General features: G+C 49.3%; 2 protein-coding genes across 4 annotated transcripts in view; one reads left to right on the top strand and one right to left on the bottom strand.

Moving 5' to 3' along the window:
* LOC100122037 (CCR4-NOT transcription complex subunit 6-like) overlaps positions 1 to 18773 on the top strand; it is a 287898-nt gene that overhangs the window by 116257 nt on the left and 152868 nt on the right. The gene's annotated exons all lie outside the window — the stretch shown is intronic.
* LOC107982130 (mite allergen Der p 3-like) lies at positions 2299 to 5314 on the bottom strand. Its single transcript, XM_016989611.2, has 6 exons — positions 4148 to 5314; positions 3950 to 4017; positions 3794 to 3885; positions 3588 to 3720; positions 3402 to 3509; positions 2299 to 3250 (listed from the first exon to the last, which is right to left on the bottom strand). The coding sequence occupies exons 1-6, from the start codon at positions 4371 to 4373 to the stop codon at positions 2930 to 2932; spliced, it is 948 nt and encodes a 315-aa protein (XP_016845100.1). The 5' UTR covers positions 4374 to 5314; the 3' UTR covers positions 2299 to 2929.

Here is an 18773-nt window from a genome sequence, read left to right as displayed (position 1 = left end):
TACACACACACACACACCCAGCGTCGTGATTTATGACTCGGTAGGCAAAACTGAGAGAATCACTTTATCGCACAGACGGAGTCCTTATACACCGAAGATTTATCGCTCCTTCCGCGCAATAATACTCGAAATAAAGCGCTTGCAGTTCTTCCCTCTCATTTGCGGACTCATCCGAGATCGGAGCTACGCACACGCGCACGAGCTGATGCCGTTCCGGCTTATTCAAATCCTCGTGTCGCCGCTGCGAGAGACTAAATGTGACGCTTCCGTCATTTTCGCCTGGCCAAACAACGTCACGCTCGCAGTCTCGCGATGTCAACCGTTCGCCCATGAATGCTAACGCGATAGTCCCTAGCTCTCGCTCTCACTCACGCGTCTCTCTCTCTCTCTCTCTCTCTCTCTCACTGTGTATACGTACTGTGCGTGATATTTATGCATGAGATATTTGCGCGCGACATAATGGAGCCGCACGGCCCTGTCGCCCTTCGGCTCGAATTTCCGTGCGGTACATAACGTTGAATTTTCGTCGTTTGCCCCTTTTTAGGCTTCACCGAGCGACGCCTGCGTGCGGCTTTGAATTTTTACAAGACAATGGTCGATTGTAAATTGACGTACTAACGAGAGCTTTTTGTCTGTTTCAGGTACGTTAACTAGACGCTTTTCTCTCCTGATGCTGACAAAGAGCGACTCGGGAGAGGTGAGTTATGAGGACCTTGAACAAAAAAATCGTTTCTTTGAAAACATTCAATCGCCAGAGAATCGCACTTTATTCCCCTGCGACCTTCGACACTGTGTCCTGTATACGCGGCGATGACTGTATCCCCTTTATACTCTCGCGGAAAATGATTAATCTCGCGAGGCGTCAACACGCGGAAATCAATGCTCGAGACAGAGAGTATAGCCACATCTCTCCGCGAATAAGAAGTCCTTTCTCAGAATCGCGCCTTTCAAAGACCATCTTTATAACGGCTTTCGGAGGACAGTCCCGCGTTAATGACGACGACGACCACGTCAAAAGGAGAAGATTTCGCCCGAGCTAATCAAACGGTACAGCATTTGAATGCCGGATGATGAGCCGAGAAGAGTTTATTGCCGAAAGTAGGCTTCAGTGCAGCGTTTTTGCACAGAGCCGAGCCCTTCGCGAGCGTATACACCATGTACAGCGACTCGGTGTTATCCTCTCCCGATGATTCATCGCACTCGAGAGAGCCCTCTCACAATGCGCAATAAGCCCGAGTACCGGCGTCTCTCTCTCTCTCTCTCTCTGCACGACGCAAAAAGCACAGTAAAGCGCGCGGACTGGTTGCCGCCGGCGGGACGACCACCCGCGAGGTAATTGTAATAATATTTATAAAAGCTTCCCCCAGCGCGGAGCTGAGATAATATTGATGCGTCCGCGCGGTATTTATTATTTCTCGAGCGGCGATTATATCGTTCCTTTGCTCCTCGCGACTTTACGTCTAAATCCAGCCGGGACGCCGCGTTTCTGCCATACCTGAGCGATTTAACGCAGGAAGATTCACTCGCGGTCCGGCGACGAATTCTCACCGCATACGCTGCCCCCCGATAGGATCTCCCGCGCCTCCGGAAGATTTACGCAGCGGCAGCTCCACCTTTTCTCTTATACACCTCTCTCTCTCTCTCTCTCTTTCGCTCTCCGCACTCGGCCAGCATCCCGCGTCTATAAACCTAATGGACATAAATGTACGGCGCGGGCCGCGGGCGAAGGCATAAGTCGAAGATATGCAGCCGCGCTCTCGCTCTCGTTTTAATTCCGACCACGTTGCGCTCGTCCGCGGACTCTAATTAAGGATTTATTGTTATGTACTCGCCGCGCGGCGAAATGACTAACGACGCGACGCCGTGCGGCAGCGCCCCCTGCGCGCGTACTGGAGATAGCGCGCAGCTGCGCTCGTATAAGGCTCTGCCTCAGATTTCGGTTTTTATTCGCAGCCATGCGGGAGATGCAGGGACGTACGCGTAGGGTTATTTCTGACGCGCGAGAGGTAGGGCTGATTTGAATTTATGTGCCGCTGGTTGTTAGAGCTGTTTTATTCATTCGATGCGAGCGAGCGAGAGAGAGAGAGAGAGAGAGAGAGAGAGAGAGAGAGAGAGAGAGAGAGAGAGAGAGTCGTACGCTGGAAATTGGTGATTGAAACTGCCAGTTTGCGGAGGAGAGTCAACGATTTATTTGCGCTGCAACTATTTTTCCCCCTCGCGAACGAGCGCGATGCACTTCTCGAGATTTATACGCGCGTGCGGTAAATTTCAGGGTGATAATAATAATGAAGCTTCGCGTATAACATAATCCAACAGGTTCGTTTAATACGTAAACGTGTATCACAAGTTTGTATACATTTTCGTGCGCTCTCGCTGTATCGTCATGCAAATTTATGCAGCCGTTACATTATTTACTCGCACGCACACATACGTCCGAGCTTAACGACGCCTTGCGTTCATAAGTACATGCATGTACGTTTAATAGTCGAGACTTATCAGTGCCAGAGAAAAGTAATATCGGGAAAAAAAGTCGGAACCTCTCAATTCAAATCCGATGTAAATCTTCGTTAACAGGCCAATCAGCATACATCACGCGTATTGGCCAAAAAGTAACGCTGCATGGCGTTTCAGCTATTCGAAGCATGTGTGCGGGAAGTTTCATTTAGCCGCTCAAGGCCGGAATTAAAATTTCAAATTCATACCTCGATTAAACCTGCTATCATTATCTATGGAGATCTAGTCGAGAAGCTCGAGAGATAACTTTGTCGATTATATGCCGGGCGGCTAATTACTGCTCCCGTACCCCCGTAAAAAAGACGTCGTTTGAATTGATGTTACGACCTAATTAATTACAAAACTACAGCATACAACTAACTATACTCTACTTGATTTTGTTCATCGCTGAATAACACAAAAACTTTGGCGAATTTCACAGCATCCGACTTCCGGTCTCCTTCTCGATCCACTTCCGGTACAGGTCAACCCTCGTGAAGATTCCGGGATAGTAGGAGGTGTTGCACTCGTAGCCGGCGGAGACGATACCGGCGAGTTTACCGTTGATGATGCCCGGACCTCCCGAGTCGGCGGTGCAGGCGCCGAACTCGCTACCACCTCGTGCGCAGAACGAGTTGGCCGTGACCACCGCGTAGATCTCCGTGTAACGTCGGGCGCAGGTTTTCTGATTCACCACTTTCAGCTCCACCGACTTCAGCCGACGCAGTTGCTGGCGAAGTTTGCGTTTTTTGCGCAGCTGCGGAATGAAGGATACGATTGTTAAAGACTCATTGACCTAGAATTGAGCTAAGCTTGCATTTCTTACATGCCTATAAAGATTCATAGCGGAAAATTCATCCTTAATAAGCCGGACTTAACTAGAGTATAAAAGTCTTTAGTATACGTACGCTCTCCCATCCGTAGCCGGATATCTTCATCCTATCGCCGACCCTGGGCGGCTCGCTGGCCAAGGAAATGGGCCGTTGACGCTCGTTGAATTCGATGGGTCGTTTAACCTGCGATTGTATGATACGAAGTCGCGTTATGCACTGGCTATGAATTTTAAGATTATTTTTCACGAACAAACATCCAACCTTTATGAGAGATATGTCGTGGTCGTTGTGATTGTGCCAGCTGTACTTTGGGTGAACGATGAACTTCTCGATCTCGTGTCTCTCTCCGGAGAAGCTGTAGGACGAGCCGGTGGTGATCGTCAGCTCTTCCTGGCTGTGAATCGATAATAACGCGCAACTGTTAAGCCGTCTCTAGAACGATTTTCTTCCATGACATTGCTACTCACTTTCCCACGAAGCAGTGGGCAGCAGAGACGAGCCAGTACTCGGAGATTATGCTGGCACCGCACACCGTGTCGTCTTCCGAAATGATCTGGGCCTGTGACACGCGGAACGGACGATTATAGCACCGATCGAGATTATACTCGGATAGAAAGTCTCACCTGGTGAGGCGCCTCCTTGATCGAGATGTAGCTGCCGCCGACGACTCGTGACTTGTTGTACTTATCGACTGCGGAGAATTACATAATGAGAGTCAACGTAGTTATTCCCTAATAACGCTAACATGAACACTTGCCCCGTGAGCGCAGGATTATTCAAATAATAGACAACAAGTTCGTATCACAGTGTTATATACTCACTTTGCTGGCTAAAACAGTTTCCACAAGCGACAGCGAACAACGCGAGCCACAGGCACTTCATGACGGGAATACAAGTCGCGTACGCACGCGTAAAAGCGAGACCCGCAGTGTGCCGCTCCCACACGCTTTGCACTCGCTGTATATATATGTGAATCTCTGAAATGATAAAAATTATAGCGGGGCTCACGCGCACGCGTGCTCTAAAAAAGTCTTCTCTCTCCCTCATCCTTGAGCCGAATACATAGTTTGATGTAGGATATCAGCTGCTCGCGCGCACGTAGCTACTCTTGTGGAGGAGAAATTTTGAGGAAGTGTGTACTCGCGCAATTGTGGCTCTATTTTAAACCGGCCAAAGTCGCAACGGCTGCCGAAATCAACGCGAAAAATGCTCGAGTCTCGAGAAAAATCAAGAGAATTTTATTTGCGAGACGGCGATGAAAATTTACGGCGAGAGCCGGCCACGTTAGCAAGCGGGAGAGATGAAAAATGAAGCGGGCGTCTTGCGAGCTGAGAAAAAAACGAGGCGAAGCAAGCCGCTCGAGGAAACGCGAGATACAAAGGGGGTCAGCCAGCCGCCTGACTGACGTGAGATATCGCTTGCCCAGGGAATGTTTGCACCTTTTTTTCGAGACGTCGTCGTTTTTTTAAATTAATTGCGATGAAAAAAACTGCGCGCGCGCGCTCACCGAAAGCTTTTTCATCGGACAAAAAGCACCGCTCGAAGCCGCCGCCGAGCGCACAAAGCTTCGTTCTCGCAAGCTCGCAAAAAGACCGCCGCCAACGCAGTTGTAGCGGCCAACGGGGAAAAAAAAGGGCGAAGCAAAGTCAACGTTCGGCGCGCTTGTTTCCGGCGTGGCGACTCGCCTCTCTTAAAACCTTATCCGGCTGCGCCGTTCCGAGAATCACCCTCGTCGATCTCTCTCGATACGCTCGAGGTTTTATTTTATGTCCGCGAGCCCTTTTTAACCTGCGCGCGCGCGCGAGGAGAGAGATCGTTTCCTTTTATATGCAGGTGCTGTAGCGTCGCGTGTACCAGTGCGTTATTCGATTACGAGTCGTTCGAGGATTTACGGCGTTTTTCGGAGGTTTCTCGTTTTAGTGTTCCCCGCGCGCCGCTCGAGCGATAAGTTTTCTCCTTTGCGCACGTTCGTTGTTTGCGATATATACTGAGTGACATGGCGGTAATTTTATTTAAATTTCGAAACGCGAGCATATTTCCGCAGGTTTCAATAGCGGAAAACCTGGGGCATACATTACGCGAATGTGTGCACAGTCCATGATTAATAATTCCGCAAAGCGCGTGAAGCCTCTATTTATCAACAAAAATTACAGCGCACTGGATAACGGCGGGGTAAACAGGAAAAAATTTTAAAAAATTTCGAAACAAAACTGCACGCGTGCGACTGATATCAGCCGTACCGCGATTAACGCTCCGCGGCGCCGAGGTCTCTTCCTTTTTTTTTCTGCGGTCGAGGTACCAAGTAGGCAAAGCCAGAGAGACGGAGCAGAGAGAAGACGTGCACGCTCGCTGAGCAAAGTGGACGAGCGCCGCCTTCCTGACACACTGACGCGAAGAAGTTGTGGTGGGCAGTTGTTGTGCCGCCGCTGCGCTGCACCGAGAGCCGCTGACCCGTGCTCAGCTCGCCTGATGCTTTGTTGTTGCGATGCTGGAGTTATTCTTTTTTTTTTGATAATTCAAACTGTATATACGATTTCGCAACTACTGACGCATCTAGTTTCGTATTTCCATTAATTACGGGTGTATTTCCAAATTAATCGCGGCCGCGTTAAAAACACAAGCGAAACCTTTGCGCGTAAGTCAAATTTCCGCTCGACGAGGATTCCCTGAATTTTCGAGCAGCCGAGCCGGCCAAGAGTTCTCTCGGGCACATAATACCTACATTTTCAGTTTCATCACTCTCTGCCGGCGCCGAGTGTGCAAGCGACGACGACCGCGCGAGATACCGAGCCCGCACGTTGCTGTGTATTATGCTTTGCATTTAGCCGCTACAACCGCTCGTTTTTCCTCCTCTCCGCGTGTACTTTCATCGCGGGCTCTTTCGTAACTCCGACTGCGCGAGATGGAGAGATGTGGATTTGAAATTCAGAAGGAGCCTGCCGTAGTCGGGATGAGCGATGTTTCGGGCGATATTGTCTCGAGATAAGGCGCTACTCTTTCGTAACCGCGTTTATTCGATTCGCTGCAGCCGCTTCTTTTATATTGCAAGCGTGTGTATCGTACCGGATAATTGTGTTATTTCCATCGGCTTCGGCCCGAAAACTGGTTCATCGATCCTCGCGCTTACGCGGAAAACACCGGCCGCGGGTTTTACGATGATAAGCGACTGACGCCGCCGTAAAAGCCGCTGTACCGTCTCTCTCTCTCTCTCTCTCTGGCGCGCGCGCGTAATAATCGACAAGGGGCTCATCTCCCTCTCGCGTCGCGCTTAATTGAGTCGCGCATCGCACAACACAGCTGAATTTTCGGGCTGCAGCGTCACTTTTATCGCTACTGCTGGCCGCAGTTGACGCGCAGACGAGCCCCCACTTTTGGGATTTATATACCCGCGGCGCTCTGCTCGTCACGCGTTTTACGCCGCGCAGTTTCTCCCCGGCGGAAGTTTATTATAAGCCGCGCGTGATTGCGGGCTTGAAGGGCGAAATAAGCTTGGCGTCGGATTGCGGACTGGGTGAGCTTGCGTGGCTTTTGTGCAATTTGTAATTATAAACTTGGAAACGCTCCGCGACGACTTTCAAGTCAGGCCTCTGGCTTGAGTGGGATCTGTGCCCTTTTTCAGAGTGCTTTAAAGGTCTATAGGATATAAGATTGCTTTGTCCACTGTTGTAGAGTCGAAGGCGCAGCCAACACCGGTAGCGCATATCCGTCGAAATTTCGTCCTGGCGTCCACACCCACGCGACGATCCCTGCACATAGAGAGCGCGACGAGTACGCGGAGAAAGCGGTATAGGAGAGTCCTACCGGTCAGCCGCACAGTCGAGTGCGCATCTGGTATTTAACCTTCCGGGGCTCTTTCTCTCTCTGCCGCGCCGCCCTTCCGGGTATTGTGCTATTTTTAGCGGCTGTCGCCGCAGACGACGACTTAACGACGCATTGTGTCCGCGCGATGTGGCTATCCGTGACTTCTGTGATCTCGGTGCGCAGGAAGGGGATGAGCTACTCCGAGGAAATTATACAGTGGCTGATAGAAAGCATCGTGTAAAGCTCCAGTACCTTTCGCGGACGAATGCAGTACTCAAAAACTACGGATAGTACAGTCACTCGCCCGCTGTACAAGCAGTCCATTAGCGGAGCGACTAGTCATAGGCAAAAAACCGCGGAGACCGCAAGACAGCACACATAACAAAACGCGCGAGCGCGAAAGACACAACGAGCTCGCTCGCCGAGTACACATAAAAAGAATCGGCGAGTAGCGAGAACCGAAGAGGAAGAAGAAGAAGAAGCCCTGTGCACGTGCACACACACGGTGAGCTCTCGCTCTCTCGTCTGACTCTCCGCGAGCGCGCGCGTGTGTATAATACATGTGTCTGCAGCAGCGGCGCACGTTTCTGGGACACGAGAGCAGGTTCCCGCTACGTCAAACGCGCTCTCGCTCCTCTCCTGGCAATTAGCGGCGAAACAAACGCTGACCTGTTATTCGCTAACCGAGCGCGCGTACACCGGTAATAAAGCCTCCTCTGCCTCTCACTCCCTCTCTGCTCCGTACGTATATGCTCCTTTCTCTCTCTCTCTCTCTCTCTCTCTCTCTCTCTCTCTCTCTCTCTCTCTCTCTCTCTCTCTCTCTCTCTCTCTCTCTCCCTCTGTCTCTCTCACGCGCGCGCGCGCGCGAAGGTGCAGGGCTGCCTGGTACACTCGACGCGTCAGCAGCAGCAGCAGCAGAGGAATCCATAGAGGCGCGAGCCGGCGATTAATTACCGGGACGATTGACGCGTCTCCGCAGAGTGGACGGCGCACGTTCGGATCGACGCCGAGTGTCGAAAGGAGAGTACTCGCTGCGGTCGCGCTATCAACGTACTCGTCGTTTTCACGAGGTTGGAACTATAAACGCGATTTTACAATGCACGGTCTAACAAGTTCGTTAGCAGAATTTCACGCGGTTCGAGATTAAATCGAGATGCTCCACATGTCGCGTATAACGATGCGCTCTCTGTCTGTGTGTCCGCATTTTTATAGCGCGCGTAAAACAACAAGTAGAACGTGCTCGTCGAATATGACGAGGGATCGGACAGCTCGTTAGCTGTTAACGACGCAAATCCTCTTTTTATCCTCGACGTTTTGAATCGTCCCGCGTATTTGCGTAAAACCGTGCGATAACCAGCCAACTTTCGCTCTTATCTCAGCCTAAAGCTCGAGCACTATGATATTAGTACCCGTAGCTCATCCTCGAGCTCACGCACAGACGGCTGTATCATTAAAATAATTAAATTCTTTGCCGAACGCTCGTCGAGTCCTTTTTTGCGCCATTACCGAGAAACGTGACGCGCGTCGCCGTCGAAAAGAAATCGACTCACAGCGGCGGCCCAAGCGCGCGACAGATAAGAACTTAATTCCCCCCTGCGGATTTTATATGTATGGTTTTACATTATGCGCGCGGTTTGATTGAAAGCCGATGTGCGTGACCGGAATGATTAGACGCCGAGGCGTAATGATCACCCGAGCCGATCGAGCGCTCATGTATACGGCTGCTGTGTCGTATCGTCGAGTGCCATCTGCGAAGCTAATAAATAGACTTTTTTTTGCGCCCGCGGGGAAGATTTTCGAAAGCAATGAAATCGATACGGGCTTTGGGTATTTTTGCAAGCGTGGCGCAACGTGAATTACGCAACACAAGAGGCGCGGTTATCTAGTCGGGTTAGAGATTTGAATTCAGATCCTTAGCGACTGGAGGCAATAACAATCGCCGTAACGATATACACCTTTCCATCAAGCGAGAACTGCTCCCGCTACAGCGACCTGCTACTCGAGATTTATCACTAGGTGCGCAGTCCCGAAAGTAAAGCCGAGATGCACTGCCGAAAACCGGTTTGGGTCCAGCAGCTGCTTTCCGAAAGAGATGAATTTAACGAGCTCCGCGCTGACTCGCGATAAATTACCCTCGAGACGCGCACGCGTCGGTGCGTTATAATTATACGAGAGCTCGTCCCGTCCTGACTTTCGTTGACTCTTGATAGCCCCCGCGGGAAAGGAGAGCAGCGCGAGAGGGCTTTTAACGCTTGTGTAACGTAATGGCTCTTTCTTTACGGCTAAAGTGACGCGTGACGCCTAATTGATGCCCGATCATTCCTCCTGTTTCCCCGAGGTATAGCGTCTAGTGTGTCATTAGGACATCATCGTTCGATAATACCACGAGATACGCCCCGGCGGTCTTTTTTTAATGTATTTTCCTTATCGCACGACGGTTATGTCACGTTACGGTTTTTCGGTCGTTACCGCGTGACGCGACTGTTACGCAAATTTTATTAGCTTCCATGTGAGGTAACGATTTTGTAACTCGGGATTTTTGTCTGTTTCAGGTACGTACGCGTGGATCTTCTTCAGTTATTTTTTAGCTTTTGAATAATCCAAATGTGGACACAGCTTCAGAATGAGGTGAGCGCCGTTTCTCGGTGACGCAACGGTTGTCACATTTTTTTTCGTATAATTCACTTGGCAGTTCGCAAACGGAGTTTATTAAGAAATGAAACGGCCGGAATTAGCAGACTGCCCTCATCATAGACATTGAGAGCCGGAGTTGTGTATACAGTAGACTGGCAGCGCGCACGGTGGTTCTACTCCGTCAAACTACTGGCCAGTCTCTCTCTCTCTCTCTCTCTCTCTCTCTCTCTCTCTCTCTATCTCTTTCTCTCTCTCTCTCTCTCTCTCTCTCTCTCTCTCTTTCTCTCTCTCTCTCTCTCTCTCTCTCTCTCTCTCTCTCTCTCTCTCTCTCGTCCTCATTAGCCGGCAAAGCTTTGCTACACAAGTTACACCGAGCCGCTGCGTTACGGCTAAACTATATGTAACGCTGTCAGGGCAAAGTTAATTTGCTACATCGGCGCAGAATCGACTCGGCGGAAATGACCATTTTCCGCTTGAGTAATGAATTCGCCGACGCGCGCGCTCGCGCGTGTTCTCTGGCTTTATTTAATATAACGGGAAGCGGGAATACTTTACTCTGAAAAAGAATTCAGTCGATTTCATAAATACGCGGTGGATATATCAATCGTTTTCCGAGGACGATTGGCCCGATTTTATAATTTCAAAATTTCATGGTTATAATAAATAAGCTCGATATAATAAAAACACACTGTCTCGTTCATCATCGCGCGGTTTGAGCACACGCGTAATCAAATCAAAATTTATGGGCCTGGGAGCGGGAAAAATCACGTAATTTTGACAAATGGACGTATCGCGCGCGCGCACAAAAAAAAATTCATCGCTTTTGAGGCGCAGCAGCGTTCGAATACACATTTCGGTTATATAACGCGCGTAACGTTCGAAATTTGAATTCATCTATGTTTGGCGAATTCAATTCAAATACAGGCTCGGTCGCGTTTTGATTTATTAGCGTTGAAAGCCTGCGGTTATTATGGCAGTGAAACAATGGCGGGGGCGATCACTTTAAAAATAAAATAAAATCCCAACTCGCGCAGCCGCAGCCACACACGCACACATAGACACGTACGTTTGTCCGGTCTACATATATCGCGCATTTATTAGATAAAATTACAACAAATTCGCGTAGCGTGTATTCGCCATTAATATTCCTGCCCTCGAGGCTTCATATTTCGCGAGGGATTTCTCGCCGAATCGCGTGTTTCTCCGGCTACTAAACGCCCGTTTAATGCCGCGCGGCCATATCGCTCGAGGAGTTACGATTTTCGTGAGCTCTGGAAACCGGTCGCACGAGGCTGAGCGCAAGACCGAGCCACGGGCTTATAAATATTAGCGAGACGCAAAGAAGAGGGGAAAAAGCGTTTCGTTCGCGTAATGCGCACACACACCGCCGCCGCGCACGCGTTTCTCGATAATTACGAAACCCAATATTTGCTAAGCTCGTGCGTGCGCGATGCACATATGAACGTTGTATATTCGATGGGATGCGCGGCGCACGTGGATAAACTCGGTAAACGCGCAATCGTATGGAGAATTTATCGGCGTGGCCTAAATTTTCAAATACGGCGACTTTGTAAATTGGCTGAATTTGCATCCGAAGATGCTTATGATAATTGAAATAACAGTATACGCGAAAGCTGGAAGTATCAAAATTTTCCGAAATAAGTAATGAATGCAGTATATGATCGATCCCTAATATTCTAGCTAACGACGAGTCCGAGCCGATCGGTATGTGTGCCGTGTATGTTTGCAGCGTTGTATATGCGGGGGCCAACCTCGTTCCGCGCTTCCGATCTTCCGTCGCGGTTTTATCCTGCGGAACGAGACGGAACCTCGTATACATAAACGTAACGGGGTAGAGCCGCGCTTGCGAGCGTAATTTGTAGAACAGCGCGTGCCGGAGACCCGGCGCCGGAAATTATTCGGCTGATCTATGGAAGCGTCGTGCGGCGTTTTGGCGATGTTAATGAAAGCCCTTTGGATCTGAAAAATGTTTTTTTTTCTCTGTAGTAGATCGAAATCGTTGATTACAATCATCAGGATTTAACGTGCTTCGCTTGCAGCCCTCGACGTAATGAACGATTTAATTATTTGACCGAGGATTTATCTATATACATTGATGGTCATTGAATCATAATGAATATCATCCATTGTGCCCTGATGTTAAATAATATTCCTCATTCGATGTAAAATGAAACAGAACGAGGACTCGCGTTGAAATAATTATGCACTCGTTCGATCCCATTCGTGTGTAATTACATCATTTTCCGGGGATTAAAAATCCTGCATTTATTGAACCATACACTATCATCGCAACCTATCGAGTAAAATCCGAGTCGCTCAGCGTTAGAAAACATCAAGAATACGAATCCACCACATCCACTTCCGCCTCAGCGACGCGTTAACACACACGACTCGCTGTCCAGCAATTAGCCAACGGATCTCGCGGAAAGAAAAGCCGACAGTCGTATTTATCGCGACGAAAAAAAGGCAATCAATGCTAGCACGCGGCTCTCGGCGATTCCGCGGAATCGCGCCTGTAGCGGGTATAATGCCTCGTTTATGCAAATGCGCGCCTATGCGCTTGCCCGTATCCCCGTACCGTTATTAACGTCGTGCTCGCGCTGGCTTAATATTTAAATTAATGCACCGCGGGGACACTGGGAATTTCGTTATATTCGCGACGGCGATCCCTCCCTCGGCGCCGCTGTATAGCAGCAGCCGCCACCGAGTCCCGGTGGAGGTACGCCACTAAACGGGGCTTGATTCGTCGCGAATATTTTTTTTCGATTATGCTTTGGTTTACCAAGTCGATCTTTGATATAGTCGATTTGGCTAACGCGCGATCGTAAAATGCGAAATAATTAGTTCTAAAAGCAGCCGCTGTAATTCGAGTCGGCAGCTTGAGCCGGCGTAAAACTAGATTCGTAATTTTTCGCTGACTAGGCGCTGCAGTAAACTACGGCAGAGCGTGCGAAACGCTCCCTTGTCACGTGCGCGAAGAATCGGCTTTGTCTGCTCCTATTTTCGCCAGACGTTACGCAACGAGCCTCGCGTGATAGCCAGCCGTGACTCGTCGTCGCCGTCGTTGTTATAACCGTCGCGCGAGAGTTCTGCCGTGCTGGATTTATTCAATATCGTCGCCTGGAAATGCGCGCTGCAAAAACACGTCCAGTCTGCGCGCATATACTCCGAAGTGTATAAGGCTAAATTAATTTCGAATCAACGATTTTTACGGCGATAATAACGCACGCGGGTCGACTTCCCGTTAGTCAGAGCCGCGCGCTCGCGGCATTTTTACGTGACATTCAATTTTTCCCTCCGCTCCGCTCTTCGCACACGCCTATTCCGTTCGAACTCTCCGCATCAAAGGCCGCGCGCGAGCGCATCAATCAAACTCGACGTCGGCGTGTTTTAAGAGAGCCGGCCGATCGACGCGGCTAATTATAATATCAATACTCGTGCAGATCGCGCGGAGATTAATCAACACGCGCAGGGGCGGACACGCGCGCTCGCAAGCCACCCGCTGCTTCTGTTTTCGCGCGATTTTTTTCCTTCCGCGTGTAATCGTATACGTGTGCAGCGGCGAACGAGGAAAACTGAATTTTAGGGCCGAGACGTGCAGCAGCGGGAGGAAACAGGAAAATGACGTATGCGAGCGAGTTTTTCGTGCGGCGTTAACCTGTTGCTGCGCCGCAGTAAGCGGCTCGCACTGCTTTGCATACATCGACTTACGTAATTATCCTCGTCGACTTCTGGTACTGTGTATGGGTGGCATTTTTTTTTGTCCCAAAAAGAAGCGCTCTTCGTAATCAATCACCCGCGGAGCAGAGACTCGCCGCACTGCAGCGACGGTAGCTCTGCTCTCCTCTAAACACTTGTGTTAACAGCAGCGCGGCGGAGGCGGTTATTAGTATAAATAAGAAACGGCGGAGAGTATTCTATTTGCCGGCAAACAGAGGCCGATTCTCTGTGTGCCGAGCACTCGACGCTTACCGGGTCTTCCGGTGCGCGCGCGCCGTCTTCTTATCTTTGATGATCGTCGTTGGCTCGACTCTCGAGAGTTCTTGGGGAATTTGTCGCTCTGCCCGGTCAGCGCTTTCCGAGAGCACAGTTGTCTCTGTGTACATGTATAAACGTACACTCGCTGCTGCGCGCAGGTATATTCCTCGTTTACTTTGAGGTCTTGCTGCTGCCGCTACCGCCGTGGATTCAGCTCGACGGTGTAATTATATTTGCTTATACGCCCGGGGCTTGCCTTGCGCGGAAAATTTTGACTCGGCCGTTACTGTTCCAGGTCGGATCGAGTGTTTTGACGGTGCGGCACGGTCAACTCCCACGTTGGCGATCTTCGAAGCTCACCTATAGCGTATAAAGAGAGGGAAAAATAAAAGGGTCTCAGCTCCCGGTATTAAAACGAGCGACGTACGTGCGGTAAATTACGTCGTTGGCACTACGGCACGCCCAGCGGCGTAAAAAAGCCGCAGCAGCAGCGGTGGCAGCACTTTTTTGCCCGCAAAACTACGTCGTCGGTATTGAAAACGCGTTGGGCATTGAAAGCTGATCAAACGAAGCCTGCGACTATTATTATACACACACACACACACACACACACAGAGGCGCGGGATTGCGAAAAAAGAGCAGTCTGCGGGCAAAGCGATAGTTACGGAGGTGGTTACTGCCCTGTTTATTGGCCGAGGAAATTTTCCAGTTTTTTCTCTTTTCCAGGGAAAATGATGAAGACTATCCCAAGTTTATTTTTCGCTTCTCGCGTATAGACATTATCGTTATTTTTTTTTTACTTCAATCCTTATACGATCTGCTGCAGCGAGCCGCTGTATAAATTTGTATTCATGTAGTTCAAACATTATTATCCGCGCGAGCCGGCAGGGAGTTAACGGAGACATTCAACATTTGCACGTTCTAATAAGCCGTGGAGTACAGAGCGCGCGCACGTGGTTAACCTCCTCGAAATCCCGTAATAAATGCTCTTCAAATTTGTCTTGGCGATGGCAAATTAGATATTCATGAAACGTCCTGTATTCTCCGCAAAATGTAAAACAATCGTCATGGTGGACTCTCGCTTGTATCTATAACAATACTCTCGCGCAGTGCTGCAGGGAAACGAAGAGAAATTTTCGCGAGTATAGCTCATTCGGTGTCCTTTACTTTATCATCGTATAACCGCGACCACAGCTGCGTCGGTTTCTTTGCTCGGACAGTACATAAAAGTGACGTGCGGTGAATTTCCCGCTGAAATTCATAAATTTGATGGACGAGGATAATGAAACGTTGTAATGCTTATAGAGCAATACGTTGATTAATTGACGATAAGTAGATGTGTCCGCGTGCGCGAGCTAATTTCGAGATATTCAATGTAAATTGAAAGCTCGATGTTGCGTGTGGCTATTGTTGCGCTGCACATCAATATGGAATTCACTTACTTAACGTACGATCGATGCGCGCCTGTATATATTCTAACAAAAGCTCGTATTTTGAGAGCGTGTATCGTTATCGCGGTACAACGATATGGTATATTAATTTAATTAAAAATATCGGGTGCGTATCTCTCGCAGTTGTTTCACGAAAAAGAAAATAATCCGACCTCTTTCTATTCATACACGAAGAACACGCGCGAAATTCGAACAAGTCGATTGTTCGGCGTTCGATGATATCCTGTTTGCTCCGAGCATACAACATTAATTCGCCATTGTTTGACTTCACGTGTACACTTCTAATATAGGCAAGCGCATCTCGCAAGCAAGCGTCAAGTTCGACGCACGGCTGTATAAGAGACGCGGCTTCGATGTCTTTGGCTCGGTCGACGCTCGTTTAACTTCGTAAATCAAGAAAGTTCGGCGAGAGAGAGAGAGAGACAGAGAGAGAGAAGCTATGTATGCATCAGACAAGAGCGATTACCACTCCATTAGCTTTTCCATCAGCCTCGCCGCCGCATATCGGCCGAAGAATTTCCCGGGGAAATTCCGCGAGCGAATTTGGGCTCATCAAGAAAAACAGCGAACTACAATCGCAAACTCTCGAGTTCGGGAATAATTTGGCTATACCCAGGACAACACTCGCGGCCTCGTTATGCAAACTCGATGATTTCCGCAAGTTTTTGTCCCCGCGGCTCGATACAAACTTTCTTCCTGAAATTCAAACGAAGCGAACGATCGAGCGGAATGTTAATTGGCGCAATCTGTTTCGGAGTTTTTCGTTTTCTCAAAACACACGCACACACAGTCCGAAATGCAAATGCGTCTCCGATGGAAAAAAGAGCGAAAGCATAGCGAGGAATCCGCGATTCTCAGTATCGCGCGCACGTTCGCTCGGGCTAATTTACAACTCGACAATTTCGCAATCGCGCGACATCCCCACAGAGCAGCGCGCGGCAATCGCAATTACGCGGGGCTCGTCAATTCCCCGACGCGACGCACTTTAGCTCTCGAGCCATAGCTCGCGACAAAGAACGAGGAGCGAGAGAGAGAGAGAGAGAGAGAGAGAGAGAGAGAGAGAGAGAGAGAGAGAGAGAGAGAGAGAGACGAGCCTTGGCAATCTTCATTGATCAGGACGGAGCTGCCGCTCCTCGACGCATTCTCCATTCGTCTTTATCCTCTGCTCCCCTCGCTAGTCCACGTACACTCTGTATACGTATAGACTCGTCGGGACACAATTTACATCTGCCCGGCTGTGTGTGCGCGGGCTGAGGCTACACGAGTTCTTACTCTAGTCGCCAGAGAGTGGATGGTCGTCGCTGTGGGATCGAGATTCGAGGATGCATTTTTACTCGCGAATTCGCTCGACCGTCAGCTAAATCACTTTCTCAGCCGTCGCTGCGCATCGGGGCGGGCGTTTCATCGCGCGCGACGACACAAAACCAAAACGACAAGAGCAGCAGCACTACGTTCGGCCCCTACCGGCTGACGCATCCGTCGGGAAATCATTCGGCGGCGGCAGCTTCATTAAACGACCAACAGCAGCAGTAGAAGAGCGGCACAGCAGCTCCCGTTTAATTACGACGAAATCGTGGCGTGACACGGCGCTTTTCATAATTTCCTCTCATTTTTGCCAGCAGAGCGCTCGCGTCAAGTTGTTGCGGCGGGGAAAGTTTGGCTATTTTTTGCGCGTGAAAGTTTCGAGCCCTGATGGGAATTTAATTAAACGAGAGTAGCTGTTGGTTCCGAGGGGGGAAAATTGCTTATTTTACTTCTCGTCGCGCGTATTTTTCTCTTCCGGCTAACCGCTGAATGCTTTTCGAAGCAGCTTTGCGCGACTCGGCTCCTAATTGTGTAGCCCTTTTCAAGGCGAGCGCGTTTTCGTCCCCTTTCTTAGTTGAAGCCAGCTGCAAAGGAGAATCAGCATTATCGCGTTATCCGACGTGCACTTTTCTCCTCTCCTCCTCCTTCTCATCTACTGCTGCAAAAGCTTTGCTCGATCGAGCGCGAGGTTCGCTCTCTTTCGAGAGAGAGAGAGAGAGAGAGGAACGATAAGCGACGAGTCTCGACTCGATAATTCGAGGACTTAAGCCAGGCACCGAAGCACGAATGACTTAATGCCTTTAATTGGTCCGCTTTGAAGTGGAATGTTTCGAGCTTTTCTCGGAAGGAGATTATTGTTGCTATGCGCAGCTATCCGACGATGTTCATCGATTGCTCGGTGCAATGACACGAGTACTTATACGTATTTCTAACAAAGTTACGCAACACTTCTGAATCAGGCGTATCTTAGCTTCTTTCAACATTAAAGCACAACGCAAACACCAGCGATAATCTTTCCGCTCACACGGAAGCGACGTCGAGCGATTCGTCACGGAGTCGCGCAGGTGCGCATTGCCGGCGTCTTTCGGACCAAGCTTGACGTCGTTTTTCCTCCGTCCCTCTCTGCGATACTATAATGTCTCAATTATTACCTTTTCGCCGAGCGTAATTCTGCGCGTGAGCTTTCGAAAGCGGCGAGCTTAATCTTCGAATAATTAATAATGTATCGCGTGTATAATCCGTGTACCGAAACGTAAACGAATAATTTTAATCAAGTTTTCGAGTTTCGCGCCGATTTGATGAACGCCTCGAGAATTAATATTCGTACCCGGCTGAGAGCGTTTACCAGCTTTTAATCGTGTAAAAAGTGGATTACGCCGTTACACGGAGTTTTTAATTAAAATCGAGCTAAATCCATATTTGCATTTAATTAACAGCTCAGTTATAAGATTCTTTACAGTGCGCAGAGAGAGGGATGGTCGGATCGAGACTGCAAATAACCAACTTTCAGACTGCGCAGAATAATAAAAGTTTTTTTCAAAGACGAAGCTTATTATCGCGATCGTTCTTTTGTCGTCAATTTCTTTATGCTCCCCCGGTAATACTACTTTTTTAAATTAAACACTTATCTCCGTCGCGCTCTCGTCGGCCAACACTCGAGCAAGTCGTCCATCTTATCATTTTCTTGCTGTATTTAACTTTTCACTCGAGAGCTGCTGCGCCGTCGCTGTCGTTTTATACATCCCCCCCCCCCCTAAGCTTTTCTTATCAGCGCGACGGGAGCTTCTGCTTTGCGTTTTTATATTTTCCTCCTTATTAAGCGGCAGCCAGCTTTAAATTGTCTGCCTCGCTTATATATACACACGCCAAGCTTGCAATTTCGCGCGCAGCTTCTTGCGAAAATTATGTGTCCTCGTTTTTATTCGCGAGTTTCGTTTAAACACAGCCAGAGAGAAAGAGCGAGATAATTGTTGATTCAGCTTCGAATATATCATAAAAGCGAGTCGACTGCTCGAGATGATGAATTTTCGCGCGCCGCTTAAATTATCGCCGTTGCAAGACGAACAAGAAAACTTTCTCCCATTGAAAAGGGGGAAAATCGTGACGACTCGTCAGCAGCTCTCTGTCTCTCTCACCACACACGTGGCACTCGTGCGAATATGCGTATAAGGTGGTCATTACAAGGCATTTGCGATGTAATGACGGGGGCCCCTCTGTAACGGTCCTCGTACGAAACTATGCGCGTGCCGGGAGAGCG

The sequence above is a fragment of the Nasonia vitripennis genome, chromosome 1 (genome assembly GCF_009193385.2).
Source record: "Nasonia vitripennis strain AsymCx chromosome 1, Nvit_psr_1.1, whole genome shotgun sequence".
Classification (NCBI taxonomy): domain Eukaryota; kingdom Metazoa; phylum Arthropoda; class Insecta; order Hymenoptera; family Pteromalidae; genus Nasonia; species Nasonia vitripennis.
This window is presented reverse-complemented; position numbering and strand designations above follow the sequence as displayed.